The sequence below is a fragment of the Nelumbo lutea genome, chromosome 5 (assembly GCF_056320005.1).
Source record: "Nelumbo lutea isolate HS-2025 chromosome 5, American lotus-T2T, whole genome shotgun sequence".
NCBI classification, from domain to species: Eukaryota; Viridiplantae; Streptophyta; class Magnoliopsida; order Proteales; family Nelumbonaceae; genus Nelumbo; species Nelumbo lutea.
In genome coordinates this window covers 45,142,484-45,161,553 of record NC_142688.1, presented here as the reverse complement: position 1 = coordinate 45,161,553, position 19,070 = coordinate 45,142,484, and the positions used below count along the sequence as shown (strand labels likewise).

Sequence of the window (19,070 nt, the reverse complement as noted above, 5' to 3'; positions counted from 1 at the left end):
AAGACAATCAATTCACTTAATCTTAATCAGAAAGACTAAAACCTTAATAACATTATTTTATGTTTTTTGAAATTTTTTATTCTATGAAGTTTTTGCAAAATTTATGTTTTATTGCAAGTCATAAGTCACAATAAACTATAGTCATTTTTAACACTTGCTTTTCTGAATTTTGTACCAAAATAACGAATAAAAAATATCAACAAACAAATGCTAATGAAACATAGGATTAATATATGTAGTGAAAGTTGAATTAAGATCTACAATGGAAAAATTCTATGAGGTTTTAAGGGATGGGAAGAAGGTTGAGTTGGGCCCAACCCGAGTCCAAACCCAATCCAAAATTGACTTTGAATTGGATTGGGTTGGGTTAGGGTTGAAAGAATTTAGTTAGGGTTAAGGATAGAATTAGAGTTGGGTTTGTCAAGTTGAAGGCCGGATTGGGTTAAGGTTAGGGTTGGGGGTTTAGAACTTAGGGATCGACTAGGGTTGGCCTCAACCTGACATAACCCGACCCGACTTGCAATCCTATGGCTGCTGCTGGGTTGTGCCAACTCGCAACTGGTTACAGTCGATATCGGTAAGCAAAGGTCAAACCCAAATATCTGATGACCGATGAGTGATGGCTTATTGGCTTTTAGGGTCGAAAACCGATGATGGTGTTAGGATGGCAAACAAGCTATGATACCGTGACTTTGGAATCTCTAGTGTAAAAATAACCGGTAGCTTGGAATCTGTGATCCGTAATATAGGATTGCAAATGAAATGCAACATCCAGCCCCAACGTCGCTGAAAGACAGAACAATGTTTACCGTTTTTCATGGATTCCAATTTCTGAAGCATCAGTTTTGTGACTTTTTTGTCTTCAAAGTTCTAGCATATCTTTTAGTGCACTGGATTTGGATGATAAATGCTGGCGTCACTTTTAACAAATACATCATATATGCATGTATATATAGAATAGATAAATAGGATTAAAGCATATAATATATGATGTATAGATGTAATAATAATAGAACTGTAAATCAACATATATATGATGTATAAATGTAAGAGCAAATTCCTTAAAATACACATGATTTAGATTTAGTTGATTGATTAACTCTATTCTTGCTTTTTGCATATTGTTTTAAAGTATCCTTATTATTTATGACAATTGACATCATCGGTAAGTGTTAATGGGAAAAATAAAATATCAAATTTACCCTTCACTATTATTTAAATTTTCAAAATAAAACTCATGTGATGAAAAGTTTGAGGAAGATGAGAAAGAGGCTCTGGCGACGATGTTTCAGAAATATGGGCACCGTAAATTTTAATCTACCTATACATCCATCTTCATTCACATCAATATGGGCTCTCCTCTCCCCCCATTCACCATGTTCTCTGGCACCAAATTAACATATATTAGGGAGAAAGAAATAATTCAATGTGTTTTTTTTTTCTCAATATCTTGGTTTAATTTGTAAGCACCAAAAGATTGAAGATGATATCACCCGCAGAATTAGAGCAGCATGGGCAAAATTCTGGGTTGAATTATAATTGGCAAAAAATATTTAGATTACAAAGAAAAATTTTGTAATACAATTGTAAGGCCAGCTATATTGTATTGAACACACAGTTGGGTAGACAATGTCATAGGGTTTGGGTCAACCCATGAACATTCTACATTACTTTGGGTTTGGGCTTTGGGCCAAGCCCATTTAAATTCTCACAAAAGCTATGGCAAAAAACAGGTCTAATAGTCAATAAACAACTTATATTTATATCTATATACTATATATAAAAGTGTGGATGCAAAGTAAAAGTTTTTTTTTGGACCAAAGTCACCCTCTATTTCTTTATTTGGGAAGAGGGCATAAAAGTCATTTTATTACAGCTTTAATGGTGTATTTAGTCCACTTCTAATTGTAAGGGTTGAAAGTGTAATTTCAATTATTACTTTCCACCTCATTTAATCCCCTCTCATTGAGTTTTATATTTATTAACTCCCATTTTTTTCTTATTATATCTTATATTTAAGTTATCTTTCACTAGTAATTGCTATTAATTAGATTTATGTCAATATTTTTAATAATATAAACCCATATATTTTAAAATTAACTCATCAAGGTGCCAATCAACTGGTTGGTAAGGTCTCTTATTCCTCATAGTAGAAACTTGGGATTGAATCCCACTTGCACTGGGTTTAGGGTTATGGGTTAAGGGATGGGCTACCCTCATTGTGTATCTATTCAAAAAGAAATAAAAAAAAAAAAAAAGAATAAAAAACAAAATCATTCTTTATCCATGTAGTGGCTAAGCAATTCAACTATCTGAATCAAATTGATCAACCTATGAAGTCATGGTTAGGTAATAAGTTTTTAAAATATGAATAAATATAAAAAATTAAAGAAATGCAGAAAAAATAGACACATTTATCATATTTGTATTAATAAAATTAAAAAATAAGTGTAATAAATAAGAAATATTTTTAATGATAATTAAAATGAAATATATTTAGAATTGACAAAAAATGAAATTATGTTATTGTTTGACAAAGATTAATCGTTCAACTTTTGGGTCAAATGTGTTAACATTTAATGTCATAACTAAATAAATAAATATTAATAAAGTATAAAAATGAAAAAAAATACATATATTTTGCAAGAAAATATTCAACTACATGTATAATATCATATATTTATCATATTAAACAAAAAGTAAGTGTGACATATCAGAATTATTTTTACACACAAAAAGAAAAACAAAAAAATCATAGAAAAAAGTAAATACATCTATAATTATATATTTACATTACTATTAAAAATATGAATAAGATTGTGAGGTTTAAATTGTAAATTGAACTATTTCACCTCATTCAATTTTCTTTATTTAAAATTTATAATTTTTTGATAAATAAATAAAAAATACACCAAAAAGATAAAAATATTACAAAAAGAAAAGTCTAACTAAGCAATTAGGCTTGTCAATAATACTTGAAACTTCATAACATGATCTGATTGTCACATATTTGGATGAGGTGTTTATATAATCAAATTTAGGTTTTGCAATATGCATCTAATTAATAAAAAAAAACAAAAAATACATAATTTTATAAAAAATTTTGGATACATTATTATATCATTCTCATCATCTAGAATTATGCAAACCATATACACACTTACTAGTATATTCAAAAGATGAGTGACACAAATGTATATGCTGAGATTTCATGAGTGAAAAAAACTATAAAGGACATGATAAAAAATAAAGTCCTTTGTATAACTCATACGATTTGGTCATGTGCATAGAAACCAGCAACAACACTCAAAATAAGAAGCCATTTGTTGCAAGTTGAAGGGGTTAGGACTAGAGATAGACTAAAAATAGTGTGGGTATTTAGGTGCCAATAATTTGACAATGGATATGGCTTTCAATGGAACAGAATGGAAATGATGAGGCTAGGATGATGAAGACATTGGTGTTTGCTCATCTCTAATAAGCAAGCATATGTTGTTTGACGTATAGCCTCATTCATTTGTCAGTGGGCTGGGGTAAGTTGGTCAACCAGTTAATTGACCACAATACCCTCATTTGTTTCTGCTATAGGGTCTCATGGAAAATGAAATTAAGGCTCAGTTTGGAAGGAATACAAATGCAAAACCTTGTATTTTGTATGTATTTGCACTGTATATATTTATATTTGTATTCCTTCCAAACTGAGCTTAAAATACAAGAATATCGGTACCCAATACTCCCCTGCGACATAGGTAAACAACTTACCCATGGGCTACACGGCATCATGGGCGCTCTCTCCCTCTCACCTCTCTTTTACTTGGGTAAGTGTTAGCGCTAGAAACATGTTTACCAACCAAGTATAAACGAACAAGATCATAGAGGAGAGGAATGGGGAGGAACGAAACAGTGTCTTAAAAACCAAACCTAGAGCTTGAATCAATGGTCGTTCAATTGCATGGGTTAATCAGATGGATCAGTTTTTTTATAAGTAGTGCGTTGTAGGTTGACCCAATTATAATATTTTTAACATGTAATTTGACAATAAACCTACTAGGCTACTTCGTTTAGACATCAAAACATGATAATTTGACAAGGATGTCATGAGAAATGGGCCTATATCTTAGGCCCAATAGCCTTGCGTCAACCTAGACCAATTTAGGCTATCTTATTCTCATGATCCCATCTTAGCCCGAGACTAGCTAGTAGCGTGCTCAAGAATTGGTAGCTCTATAGTCTATATATTTGAATCCCTTCAAATTTCAAAATGTCAATCATTTTTTTTTTTTATATATAATCGGATAATTCTTCCCCATTTTGTCAAAGGAAACTTTGTAAAATCTCCCCATTTCAGTAGTCTATTCTTCAATCACTTAAGTATTTGAGCTTGAAGCTGTTGCCACACACCAGCGAGAAAAAATAGCGCAAGGGAAACTGAATTTGAAAGAATCCTAAAGTCAATGTCCCCATAAAAAAATTAGGAATTTTGTTCATTAGTTGGTCTGAACCATCAACGGACGACAACTTATCTGCTTATGTTCTTTCCTCTTCCTTTCCTTTTCCTGTGTTCTTTATTTATCTTTTCTTCTTGTATCAAAATTTGAAAAGTTGTAATTTGAACCTTTTTTCCTTTCTCATTGATAGAGAATTCTTGTGTTGAGAAAGAAAACCAACACAAATTAAGCATTTATTTTCATTAACATGCTTATTTATGTTCCCCATTTATTTTCAGTGTTACATGGAATATCCTGCCACTTGGTAGATTCTTGGGAGAAACAGAAACTTGATTTTTCCTCTTTTTCTTTGCTTATTAAGCATCAACTAAAACCCAGACATGCATCAGATTTTGATTCCCTTGTCCGTGTCCAAGCAACACAACTTAGTTGTAAAGTTGACTGAGAAGAGAATAGTTTTTTTTTTTTTTCTTTTCTTTTCTTTCTGTGATACTGGTGGAAAAATAGAAGAAAGGATTGGAACTGGTCTCCATTGATCTATAGCTATATGTGTTGGAGGGAATTTCCCAGATTCGGGCATAGTAAATGAAGACAAAGTGGACTGATACTCTCTTTGTATTGTTTGCTTGATGCCTTCATAAAGTATTCACGAGAAGTAGACCCTAGTTTGTTGTTTCCTCTCTAATAACAATAAACTTTGTCTCTTGGGAAACTCAGAGCGATGCAGAATAGATGTTGGACATTATCACAAAAGTCGGCTCAAATATCAAAATTGCAATTGGATTCACAGTTCACATGATGAGAAATCCAATAATCTCACGAGAAGTGGAGCTTATATATCCATGTTAAACAACAAACCTTGACAATACAAATCAACCAGGTTTCTCATGGACTTTGTAGAGCACCAAAGGAGTCGGTAGCAATCAATATTTTTTTGACTTCATGAATCAATCAGCATTTATTTATGGGAGAATGTCTTTGAAGACTGGTTCAGAGATCGAGAGGGAAAATGCAGTTCGCTACATAAAGAGAGAGGGTTCCATGACTCTAATATCTTTTTTCCTATTTAAGGTCTACAGCAGACCGATAAACTGGAGTCTGGATTTGCTACCAAAAAGGAGCCCTGATCTCCTGAAAGCAAAAACTCCAAGAACATAGAATCCAGCCGCACATAGGCAATACCCATACGTATACATTCATGGGGAGCAATGTTTCCAATGTGCAGTTGAATGCCCATGCTAGCAGTACATTAGGAACAATTCCCATGAATGACAACAAGAAGCATGAGAGATATTCCTGATGTGCGGCTGTAACATCTTGTGGGTAGGGTGTGGGTAGCAACTTGTTGGAAGCAGATCTGAGCTTGATGAACTGGCTATCTTATTAGAAACCAACTTGAATGGGCCTTATCTAGGGCCTTGGATAAGGGCATTCCTTGACCAGGCCCAAATAATTTTGTGTTGGGGCTTGATCAGGATCCAATCTATTAATTGGGAAGAATACAAATGTGACCCCGGTCATGCCTGTACCTATCTTTTATAGCAAATTGATACCTCTACACCCATCATGGTGATGCTTTCAGAAAGCCACTGCTTAATCCTGTGAAGCTACAATATATCTCAACCAAGCAATGAAAGGCATCCGAGGTAGAAAACTTGGACTTCTCATGTGCCCACTTAATAGAAATGGTAAGATTATTCATCAATCATACACAACCACAGCATGCCATTGACATCAATATCTTCTTTATTGGTAAATTTATCACAAGTAGAAGAATCACTGTTGTGGGTGCATTGTAAAGAAAACATCAAAATAAACTAACTTAATGGTTATTACTTGTTTAGGTTATGGCCTCTGACAATCAGCCCATCTCTGTTCCATTCTGGTGAGACCGCGACGTGATGTGGGCTCGCCTAGAAGATCATGGAGATTCCATATTTTGGGCCCTTTGTGCCACATTCTCAGCCATGAGACCTAAGTTCCCAAACCCATACCTTAATTTACTTGGAACAAGATTGACATTTTGGACAACACATTAAAAAAGACAAATGGGACTGTACTCTACCAAACACATGCACTGAATGTGAAGATCATAATAGAAATCTACTAGTCTTTGTTTCTGACACTTGGGTCAAAAATTGGTCAATAGGGTCACCAATCACTCAAAGCATCTCCTGAACAGGAGAAGGCCATGGAGAAGCTGGGATTGTCCCTGTAAGCTTGTGGATCAAAACCAGATCATTTTTATTGTGGGCAAATCTTCATCCACAAGAAAATAAAGTGCTTTGGTGAGCCTGTATTCTGTAGCCAGCTTTGAGTATTGGTTACACTGATGAGCATCTACTGATGGCACCCACAATTTCTGGATAGAAAGCTGAAAAGGATGGTCTTGGGGACCCAAAGTCAGTCAGTGAGCCCTACCCATTATACCTTCATAGGTAGAAGATCAACCTATTCTAACTAGCCTGGTTAAGTAGGCATCAAACCATTGGAATTGTTTATAAGACAAAATGGTATAGATTGGATTGTTCCAATCATCTGGTCACTTTGAACCTTGAACCAGGGAAATCTCCTAGGCATGGATGTAGATGTAGACCCTAAACCAAAGTAGCATTCTTGTGCCTTCAAATTAAAAAAAAAAAAAGAAAAGAAAAGAAAATACAATTGAATTGGCGAGAAGGAATGGGAGATGAATTCTTCTTCCCCACTTATTCCAGTACATGAAATAAACTTGAATGAAATCCCCGGTAACTACAAGAGTTTCTGACTTTATATTTTATACATCAATATGTAGGAACAGTAGAGACCAAAAAACGTTGTCCCATTGTGAACTTCTCCTCCTAGCTGACATAGACTAAAGAACTACATAGAAGAAAGTTGTCACTTGTCAGTAATGTATCAAAACGAGAAATTATGAACCATGAAGAAGACCAATGGAGGTTGGTTTGGAATTGGGTATTGTTTAGCAGAAGCTCCACAGACGAATATCACCTTCTTCATAGAATTCTTCGACTGCAGGAGGAGAAAACGTAGTTCCAGGACAGAACATTTGGCAAGAATACCTGGGTGATTGTGGGTCAATGAAGTCCATCCATGAAAACGAATCAGTCGCACGTAGCTGTTCTTCAGCTTCATACATATTGTAACCTGCTGAGCCTGAGAACAAGGAGACGTCCTCGTCATTGTGATCAGAGGACGAAGAGGAGGGCGACGGCGACGGCGACGGTGTGGAGGAGGGAGGCGGAGGCGGAGGCGATGATGGGGCGGTAGGAGTGGTGACACTATCCAAAGTAGTATTATTGGCAGCTGCAGCTGCAACTCTTTGGATGGATTTGGGGGACATAATGGTGTCGGGGATGTAATGTGAGGAAGAGATTGGGAAGTTGAGGTTGGCTGAAGAACCCTTGAGACATAACAGTGCAGCATCGTAGGCTCTTGCAGCTGCTTCTGGCGTAGAATAAGAGCCGAGCCATATCCTTGTCTTCTGATTGGGTGCTCTGATTTCAGAGACCCACGACCCCCAGCTCCTCATCCTCACACCCTTGTACTTCCTTTTCTTATTACATGAAGATGGAGATGGCGTCGGTTTGGATTGCTCGGATTGTATCTTCTCCTCAGTCTTCACCATTGCCGGCTGGGTCGATCAACAAATGGACGATCAAGATAGTTGAAGTGGACGGATAGATGGATCGACGAGTGGCCTGCTGCTGCTGGTTGTGGTGTTGATTTGTCCTATTTTTTCTGTCTCTCTTCTGGATCTTCTGTTTCTTCTGCTTTGAATGTGATAGGAGGGAATGAGATATTAGGTGAATATGTGAGGGAGTAAGAGCTCTGGATGGTTATTTATAGGTAGAGGGCTCATCTTGATTTTTATTTTTTTTACAAATAATACGAAATGGGTTTCGATATTTTAATGGTTTTAACTTAAAATGGGAATGCAGAAAAATTGTAAAATAATTTGACAAAAAAAGTTGCTAAGACTAAAATAGATGGACTGCCCTTCACCTTGGCCAAAATTAATAATATTTTGCTCTAAAAATATAGTCTAGAAATCTTTTCTGCTTATTTAGGAAAAATGGGTCCCAACCCCTTTTGATCTTAGCCGTCTGATCAATTCAATTGGGTAGCATCATTTGATCCAAAGGCTGTAGATTTTGAATATCAATGTGTGTAATTAACTTCCAGGCAAGGCAATCGAGTTTGGCAGTCTGGATACCATGTGCACCCATGAAGCATATCAATAAAGAAAGCTTTTGTTCTAGGGCCCTCTGTGACTTACATTACAAGACACCCTTTTTGACAGAGGATATTAATTGACCCAAAATGGAGAAGAAATGGGAGCATATGAACACAGAATTTGAGGGCAAATGGGTCAATCGGCAACATAAAATTTTGTTTAAATCCAGTTAAAAAAAAGCTTTGGAAGGGGTGAATGAAATCATCGGATTCTCTGAGGCAGCTTCGAGGATTTTGCTTGCAGAAGAGAGGGAGGGAGTACATTAGATGCTAAGAGCATATTGGGATACACACAGCACAGAGCACACGGACACACACGCTCCATTCCTTAGCTGTTGCACCACTGTCTCGCAGCTCAAAACCGCGTCATGACTCGTGCCCCTCGGCATTATTTTAAGACTCCCCCCTACAGTTGCTGGGTTGGGTTGGGATCTCGTCTCTTACGCCTGCATTACTTGACTTTTGCCCCTCTCTCTCTCTCTGATGGACAGTTGAGTTACTAGAAAAGCTCCTCATTTTTAAAGGATTATGATGTAATGAAGGGGGGCCCTCAGATGAGATGTCACTCTTTTCTAGCCAAAAGGGTAATGTAATTAGCCTGTTAAATACCAATCCAATGCTTGAAAGCAGCCTCTCACGTGAGGGTACCCCAGCGAATCAAAACCCTTTAATAATTTGTTTTTCAATATTTTACAATTAGGGTCTCAATTTTTAAATAACGAACCTTTTGAAACACTTGATTTGATTCTTTGGTACTTGGGTCTCATGCTGCCTTTGTAACTTGTACAACTAAACCAGACATACAAACTCTTGTGCTTTTCACTTTTAAGAATGAGTCTGCTTCCGCCATCCATTTCTAGCTCATCACTTAGACTTTTTGGGTGTAAGGAACCAAGGGCTTGTTATACTTTCTTCCTTCTTGTCTTCCTTCTCTAGACACACTGTCAGCAAACACCTGGCACACATGCAAATGTATTGGTGCTTACTCCATTTGATGGGATGTGTCTAAATAATCTCCTCTGATGATCATCTAACCATCTTATTTATTGGTCCTGTTTATTGACCTTTTCTTTAGCAAATTTACGCGTTCTCTAGAGATTAGAGGCCAATCACACAAATGAGAAACCTGGTAGTTGCTGCAACTTGCAAAGGTGTTAAGCAAAAGCATTGCATACTGTTACTGCATTATCATTTGGTTACAATTTACAAGTTTCTGTGAGGAAAAGATCAAAATACTCTCTCTTTATAATGAAAAAGGTTTGAAGAGTCATCACTCATCAGTGGGGCTTTTCCTTTTTGTCTTTTGATTTCATATTCTTCCTACATGCATGCATTTTGGGATGTCAAGTGGGTCGGTTTAAGTGATACTAAACAGACCCTATTGAATTAGGGCTGGGTCAGCCTACTTTAATCATCTTTCGGGGCAGCTTCAGGTTTGGATTGGGGTAAATGTGTGCTAAACCTGATTTTTTTTGGGTACTTGGCATAATACACTAACTTTATCAACTTGGTGCTAATAGCGGGATTTGAATCCGCGTCTTTACTGGGATAACCCAGCTAATATGTCAATCGAGCCTCCACTCGGTGTAGCATTGAAATATTTTGTAAATATAAGCTTCTTTGAGTAGAGTATTATATATATGGGACAGGGTAGGTTGGGTTTAATATCTCCCTACCTGGATTGGATTAGGGTTGATTGAATCAAACCCCTAATAAATTTGACCGATTTACATCCCTACATGCATTAACAATAATGAATTCGGATTCAATCCTCACAAGGCCATACTTACACCCTCCCTCCTCACGGTCACTTACAGCTGTGCATTAAAAATATCTTCCATAAATAAAATAAAATATACAATTACAGAGATTCTCAATTACAAATGGCTGCAAATATGATATAAGCACTGTCTTATGAGTAATGAATCTGATCTCAACAATAATACCAAGAAATTCAACCGAACCCAATTCAAATGGTTGGACAGAAACTAGCTAGCTACAAGCCCACAATCTCTTTTCTTGGCTGAGGAACTCCATTTTAATTAGGCAAATGGTGGTCTAATGCCAAGCCTTGTTTTTATTAATTCTGGCAATGGCTCGAAACAAGTCATAGCTTCTCGGCAATAGTTGCTTTCTGTTTCATTGAAGGGTTCGTTTCCTTCATCCATTAGGTGGTGAAAAACTCAAAACTTTTCAGTTATCTTTAGTAGTGAGAAAGCAAGTGATATTAATAGTTGAAAGAAAAGATAAAGAGGGGCGCTTTGTTTAGATTTTCTGCGTGCGCTCTCTCTGGTGAGCTGATTGAAACTAGTTGCCTCAATTATGACATCCTTTATCTTGAATGTTTATGTTTGTATTTCTGTAAAGGGTTGGAGCCTGTAGATTGGTTTAGTCCTAAAACACTGTTGGCTGTAGAACATGGCAGAAAGATATATAACCAGAGGAGAATTTATTGCCTTCAGAACAAAGGCACATATACCAAATAGATAGATGTATATCTCAGAACCACCATTACCATCTGAAACCTCGTTTAGGTAGCTGGTTTCGGTCAAATGCAGTCAAAGAACAAAGTAATCTTGATAGCAATACATATAATTAAACTAGAAAAATTATTATTTGAGTCGGTGAATTTAGATTAACAGAGAGAGAAGCTTTTCCTAAAGGGAGTACTGTTGCAAGATTAGGCTCAACAAGATGCAGGGTATACTCTGATTGTTGAATAAGTTCTAGAATCCAATTAGAATGAGAATTAGTCAAAAAATTTATATTTTTTAAGCTAGAGTTGGGTCAGGAAGAGCACATCAAATAACTTCAATCCATTGTTGCTGTCTTAAAATGTAACATTTTCAGTAGTTCTTTACGCAGTAAAAAGACCAATCTGCATCACCATAAATTTGCTTCAAGCTGTAACATTGGAATGCACATGGTGCGACATTTAACAGCATTATATCGTTTTTAGGGCCCGTTTGGTTTATGGGAATAGAGGTCTGGAATTGGAACTGGAATTCCAATTGTTTGGTTGGGTGGAATTAAATTCCATTCCCATTTCTGATGAAGTGACATCCCCCATTTGAAAGAATAGTCATTAATTCCTTCCTCCTCCTCTCTTAGATTTTTCAAACTTCCAGCTAATTTCAATTTTCATTCCAATTCCTATCTAAACCAAACTGACCATAAAAATAGACCATGCTGATTTTAATCCCGATTTAGATAGATTTTAATTCCTATTCCGATTCCGACCATAAAGCAAATAGACCCTTTTAATTCCTATTCCGATTTCAAGAAAAGGGTTTTTCACTTCTTGTGCTCTAGAATTTACAGCTTCGTTTTATTAGGCAGGATTCTTTCCTTTGATTACATTTATCTTAATATAGTGCAGAAAAAAAAAAAGTAAAAATAAAAGGAAGTTGCTTTGCCAGTTTCCTCTATATTAACCAACACATGGCACATTAAGATTATAATGCGGCTGCCAGACAAATCTTTCAGTAGAGCTGGAAAAAAATAGGCACGCCTTGGACAATTGTCTCAGTTGGATTAATTTTGACCCAGCTGAAGCTCTCCTGAGAAGCCCTATTGACCCTCTTCATTACGCCATCTGTTCTCCATAAGACCAGTCAGAACACTTCATACCTACTTCAGCCTTCTTCATTTAATTCAATAATTTTATAATCTGAACTCTTACAGCAATTAAAAAAAGAAAAGCTAATACTGTATTTTGCTTCATTGATTTCTCCATTGAGCAAGTGCAGTGGGAACAGTGTCGTCAATCCTCTCTTTCCTTTCCTTTCATACACCAGAGTTGAAAAATATCAAAATCACTGTTGAGAATCTCTTAGAGATTAAAGAATTGATTTGGCTTAAAATTAATTAACCCTTATTATAATCTCAGGTAGCTGCCGCCATTGTTCATAGACATATATTATAAGGATTTTAACGTGTTTGAGTCTCTATTCTCTGCCTTTCATTTGCTTTGTTTTCACCATTATTGAAACTTGGGATCTGCTAATAGAATTATAGAATTATTATAAGCTCTTTAATGAAAAGTAAAGGTTTCTTGATATAGGAGTTATAATATGTCATTGCCCTAGTTTTAATTGCAGCTTTTGAGGTTTAATCCCAGCTTACCCACCAAAAGAAGAAGGATTGTTTAATATACAGATATAAAATGTTGTTACATGAATAACAATTAAAAAATCATGTAATATTGCCTTAAAATATCAATATTATTAGAAGCTGTCCAGACCTAGAGAGTAGAGACCCCTAGGACCTGGGGTTCACAATCTGGTTCAAATGGTTCGATCCATATGGAAAATATAATTATTGGATTGTAAAGAGGGGTAGTTCGTTGGGTCGACCAAGGCTGGGACGACAATGGGTTTGAATATGGGCCAAACTAGAACCTGATTTTAAGGGGATTAATGTTAGGAGAGCAACACCTAGAGAACTGGGATGAGTGATCAACTGATGAAGAATCACAATCTCCTGCCACCAACTCTATATCTAGCTCAATCAGACTACATTTGATGTGCAACCTTTGGACGGGGTTTGCCCCCAGAAACCTGAGCTACCAAACAAAGAACAATGTTAGGTCACATGACCAAATCAGAGCTTCCATTTACTATATGATTCCCTTGCTTCAGCAATCATTGAGTCAAAATCTTTCCCTCTTATGCTTGCATCTTAGGAATCAATTTATTAAAAGTATCAAGATTAATGGGTCCTTCCTTGATCCTTCGGACTACAATAAGAAAAGTGTTTGACAGTTGTTTCTCCAAGGTCACCTTGTTTATTATACAGTTCTAATTCCCTCCTGCACTGTTTATGCCTGCTTCTTCTGATGATCTTCTTATGGGTCTCATTTATTAAATTCTTAATTCCTGTTTATTATGTATTTATAATAACCTGAAATTTGGGGTTCACATCTTAATCCTAAGTGTTATTGACCTTCATGCATTTTCTATAAGCTTGAGGTACAAATGGAATTCAACTGTTGACCCGGGCGGCATGCCTGATGGGGTCCAACACCCATCACCCTCCACTCTTGCATATCCATGAAAAGGACAACAAATAGTATTTACCACATTAACTAATTATAAATGAGCCTGTGTCCATCAACCCAATTCAACAACTTGCCAAGTGTCAGAACCACAGAGACAGATGTTAATTAATTGAGGCATATAAATAAATAATAGGGATGGAGTTAGTCGAGTAGGGAGGATGGGCAAAGGTACATCGAGAGTTTGATAGTTGAAAGATGTTGGGGTATGAAGAGGCAAGGTCCATATGGGTAAGAACTTGGAAGCATCATATCCATCTAACTTATGGTTAATTGAAATCATTCATGAGGTAGGGGATCCACTGAACTGGTCATGTTCAATTTTACAGTCCTTACCTGTCATATGATCCACACCTTAATTTTATTATACTTTTTAGAACTGATATTATCATTAATTTTTTTTCTTTGATAAATGGAATCATCATCAGTTCAAAATTTCAACTTTTTAATATGAAATATATATATAAAAAGGATTATTTTTGCAAAAATAGTGAAGTATTTTGGCTTTTTGGGTCTAATTTTTTACATGAACTGAGAGTACTGAGGAGAGGAATTTGGAGACTTATTATGTGTATGATTTCTTGGTCATCCAGGAAATCTCACAAATTAAATTACCCACTCTGCTTCCATATATCCAAATGAGAGTCGTCCTCTCAAAAAAAAAAAAAGTTAAAAAAGGAAAGATTCACAGGTCAGAGGTTCAATTGGGGTTGAACCATTATATATTCTGCTATAATATATATTATTTTGTATTATGTTATAACCTAATGTAATATTATAATATGCACAATTATATAATTATATGTTTATATTCAAAATATATAATGATATTCTTTTATAATATATAATTTTTATTTTAGTTTCAATTTTTATATTAAAAATTAAGAATTGAGGCCCAAAAAACATTTTTTAGCAAAAATAGTGGGATAAGGCGTATTTAGTTCCTTGAAAACACATAGGTCTTGAAAACTTATCCAAATTAAAAAGAATACCCTAATCAGCTATTTATATGCAAAGTTATAGTCTCCAAAAATTTGCATTATGTTAATTTATTTTTCAAAAAATCAACCTTTTTTTTTTTCAAATTGGGACTGGTCCACTGATTTTCTGATTCGACCATCCGGATTAACAGTTCTGGCTGATTTTTGGGTATGACCGAACTGGCAAAGGGACCAGGTCACAGTTTAACCGGTCCAATCCGATTTTTTAAACACTGGTATTGTTCTCTAATTCAAATTTATCACAAACCAAACCAGATTTAGTTTCCCAATTTGGCTTCTAAAAAGTTAAACAAACAAGAAATGCCCCCAACCTAAGAAAATCCAATAAAACAACCAGCTTCAGGAATCACCAAAAATCTGAGACTTGTCAATTGTCATGTAGATTGGGGATTAACCTGGCCCAAGAATTGGTTATTAGGTGGGGTAGCTATGAAATAATGCAGAGAACGAAATATAAAAAGTAAAACTAACCATGAAATTATGAAAATGAACCTTCCAAGAAAGTTCAGATGGTGATCACCTTTATTGCGATGCAGCAATACAAGAAAATCCATGGTCATAGACTCATAATTCATCTCATGGCTTTGTACTTGTTCTTGCGTACAAAAAGCTCGTGCACGTACAGATTGTTGACCGAAAGGACACAACTAAAACCACTACCGTTCACCTACTAGCTATCAAGAATTTTGCCTATCTTTTAAGGGTGGGTCTTTTAGTGTGTAACAACTCACAAGCTAACTGGCAGGAGGAACAAACCGAGTTGTGGATCAAACAAATGCCACGTGTTGTCAATTTAGAAAAAACACAAAATCCAAAATTCTAAATCATTCACAGTCTAATTTCTAGAATAAAATGTATGGTACATAATTCAAATGTGTGATAAAGTGATACATCACATTCGTTGAGGAATGCTATTATTAATGGTAAATACATGTTATGGGAAAAGTAAATACATTATATGATGTTTTTAATTTGATTATTTGAAATTTATGCACTTAATTAATTAGATTCTTCTTTTTATCAAGTTTTATTGATTTAATTGCAAATATCTGTATAATCATTTTTGGTGTTCTTGACTTAGGCACTTACTGTTTCCTGCATATTCCCAATAAATAGATATCAGATTTCATGGTCATAAAAATGGTCCTTAGAAACATCTTTGTATTTTTCATATTTTCATTAATGCAGGCTGTGAAGATAAAATCCGGATTTCAGTAAAAAAAAAAAGAAAAAGAAAAAAGACACACACAGGCAACAATTATTAATCTTTTCAAACTTCTTTTTCATCATTAATTCGGGGTGTGTGCCGTTTATGAAAATGGGTGTGCCCAAATAACCCACCTTGTTTTTTTTTTTTTTTGTCTTCTTTTCATTTGGGTTTCATTCTTATATCTAATTCCAACTAGACCCTAATGCTTACTTAGATTTAAACAAAGTAAGGTGGGGAAAAAAGTTCTCAAGGCAGACAGGCTTAATTGGAATTAGGTTAAAGGAAATGAGGCCAATTATCAAACTGTTCCTAAGCTTCAAGTCTTCAACTCGCTTTGTGCTTGTGAAATCCCCAGCATTGCATATGATTCTAGGACTAATAAATCTAAACCTTTTGAATTATTAAAACTTTTTAAAAGAGAGCCAATGTCATCAAGACAAGCTTGCATGGAATCTAAAGCAACTTTGTTAAGAGAGAATTTTGTTCGGGCCAGGCCAGGTTTGCACCAAGTCAAGAAAAGCCCCTATTGGGCCCCATGTGGATTGATGTTTGAGGTCGGCCAACCTAAACACGGTTCTGAGGTACTTGATCGTACGAAAACAACAGATCAGCAAAATTGGACTTTACTCAAAGCAATCCATATCGATGAGATCTTCTACCAGTCTATCCCCTAAAAGCTGTCACTGCCATATCCACATTTAAAGCCTGTGGCCGCAATGGAGCTTCAACTTAAGGCAGCCTGCGTCTCACCTGCACGTAGAGAGCTGCTACAGACATATGAAACCCTGGCCCAGGTAGCAAAGCAGGGGCCAAAGCTGGAGGCCCTAAAGAGATTATTATTTTTGTTGCGACACTGAAAACCTAGTGCAGGACTACGGGGAATTTAGATAAAGAAAAGGTCGGCTTCTCTTCTGGGTTGGAACTTGGATCATAGGATGTTAGAAGGTTGATGGATCCAAGAAGTTTGCTAGAGTCGAAGCTGAGACTCCAGGTTCTCCGATTGAATGAGGAGATTGTCTCATTCATTAAATGTACGGTCTAAACGAACACAGAGTAAGATGGATGGATAGACCAAGCTGACATGAAAGGACAGAACTCAGGCCGTTTCCATGCGCAACCGTCCATGGTCCATACTTGCGACGTACCACAGCCATGTACTAGCTTGTGGCATGGGCTGCTGCCCGTGCCCGCCCATGTGATCCGATGTTGTGTGCATGCAGAAGGCCCCACGGAATGCCGTGGTGTGAGCATATAGTAAACCAATTCTGACCATTGTGTGAAGCCTACATCCAAACAGCTGCGTCGTGGCTGTTATCTTCTAAAAGATAAAACATGGGTCGGGGGCCTTCACAACCTACCAACTTTCCCCTGTTTTCAGCAGGGGACCCACGTAACTAGGGTTAATGATCAGAATGCATGATATAATATATTTGTACTATACGTATTGGTAAGGTTTTATATGGGCTTTTCAACGCAAAAAAGCCCATTAGTTTTTTCATTGATTACCATCTACCGGCCAATTTTTTAAGCCCATTTAGAGGATAAGACAAGACCCCCCAAAGCCCAAAAATTAGAAGCTAACAAAAATGGGCCTAGTGTCACTGTGGAGAAAAGTTTCTGACATAGTTGCTGTGAGAAGCTCTACAGTTAATAACCCAAGTCAGCCAGATGAGGACAGTTTGGGGGCCCACCCAAGCGTTGGTCCCAACTTAAAACATGGAAAGGTCAGGTCAACACTTTATAGGCACAGTAGGCACTCAAACCATAAATGTAATGGGCCCAACAAATGGTGGGCCCCAGTTCATAAAATACGGGACGTGGCAAGTTACGGGTCCGTGGTGCTTGACCTATGTTGATGTTCACATTTGCTATTTATAACAAAGCGTCAAATAATGAATGGAGAGACTGGCTGTTTTAGCCTTGGACAATGAAAGTGATAGTCTAGAATCCCGGATTCTGTTCAAAAAAATCCAAAATTATTTTTATTTTATATTATTTTGTTTTACCTAATAGGAAGTAAAAAAATTGTTGACCAAAAACCTACAATTTTACTACTAGAGAGAAAAGAAAAAAACAGAAAAACCACATATAAAATAATTTTCTTATATCTAAGGAGATCAACACGAGAACTGGTGAAATGCATTCCACCTGTGTTGATATCAGTTAATATTGCAACGGTGGCATCGAGTCATCGACCATGTCTCGATTAATATACATGGTATATATCAATTGATATGACACGATCATTTGAAGAAAAAAAATAAAAAATAATGATTCAGCTATGATACTTTAAAAACAAGATACCAGAAAAAACTAGCAACCGATAAACCAGTATTATAAAATGGGTGATCAAGGTAGTATTCATCAAAATTCATTAAGTGTTTTTGATTGGTCAAAACCTTTTCAGTTTCAGGTCTTATTAGCAGCATATATTTTTCAATTTAATAATAATAGGAGCACAAATCAAGGTATACTTAGGATTGGAGAACAAGAGACCTCTTTTGTTACCTTGGTTCAATATCCATAACAAAAAAGAGATTGAGGATGATTCACCCATAGAATTAAAGTGGAATGGACAAAATGGAGGGGTGAATATAAAGTCTTACATGATTGGAAAATGTCACATTGGCTAAAAGCAAAATTCTGTAAAACATTTGTAAGGCTAAGCATGTTGTATGAAAATTAGTGTTGGATAGTTAACAAACAATATATCCAAAAAACAAGTGTAACAAAAATGTAAATACTTAGACCAATGGGTGATAAAGTTAGGAAGGAGGGGATTAGAGGATAAAATGAGAGAAATTAAATTGAGATAGTTGGATCATGTGCATAAAATACAATCCACAACACTGTTAGAAAAGTGAATAGGAACAGGTACGAGTTAAAGGGGTTAGAAGATCTGGGGCAAATAGAAAAGGGCTTGGGTGAAAGTAATATGAAATTATTTTTTATAATAAAAACTGATTTAAGCACCCATAATGTAATGATGGATATGGCCTTAAGCATAATGAAATGGCAAGAAGGGATTCATGTAACTAACCCCATATTAGTTGGTACGATGCTTAGATGATGATGATGAATGATGATATAATATAATATAACAACATAAACCCAAAACT

The 19,070-nt window shown here is 35.9% G+C and overlaps 1 protein-coding gene across 1 annotated transcript; it reads right to left on the bottom strand.

The window, feature by feature from the left end:
- Positions 1 to 7,046: 7,046 nt before the first annotated feature.
- Positions 7,047 to 8,263, bottom strand: LOC148852108 (ethylene-responsive transcription factor ERF014-like). The gene has a single exon (XM_088943324.1). The coding sequence runs from the start codon at positions 8,074 to 8,076 to the stop codon at positions 7,411 to 7,413; it is 666 nt and encodes a 221-aa protein (XP_088799450.1). The 5' UTR covers positions 8,077 to 8,263; the 3' UTR covers positions 7,047 to 7,410.
- Positions 8,264 to 19,070: the final 10,807 nt, after the last annotated feature.

Coding starts and splice junctions, on each gene's coding strand:
- LOC148852108 (XM_088943324.1), bottom strand. CDS start 8,076: ATGGTGAAGACTGAGGAGAAGATACAATCCGAGCAATCCAAACCGACG.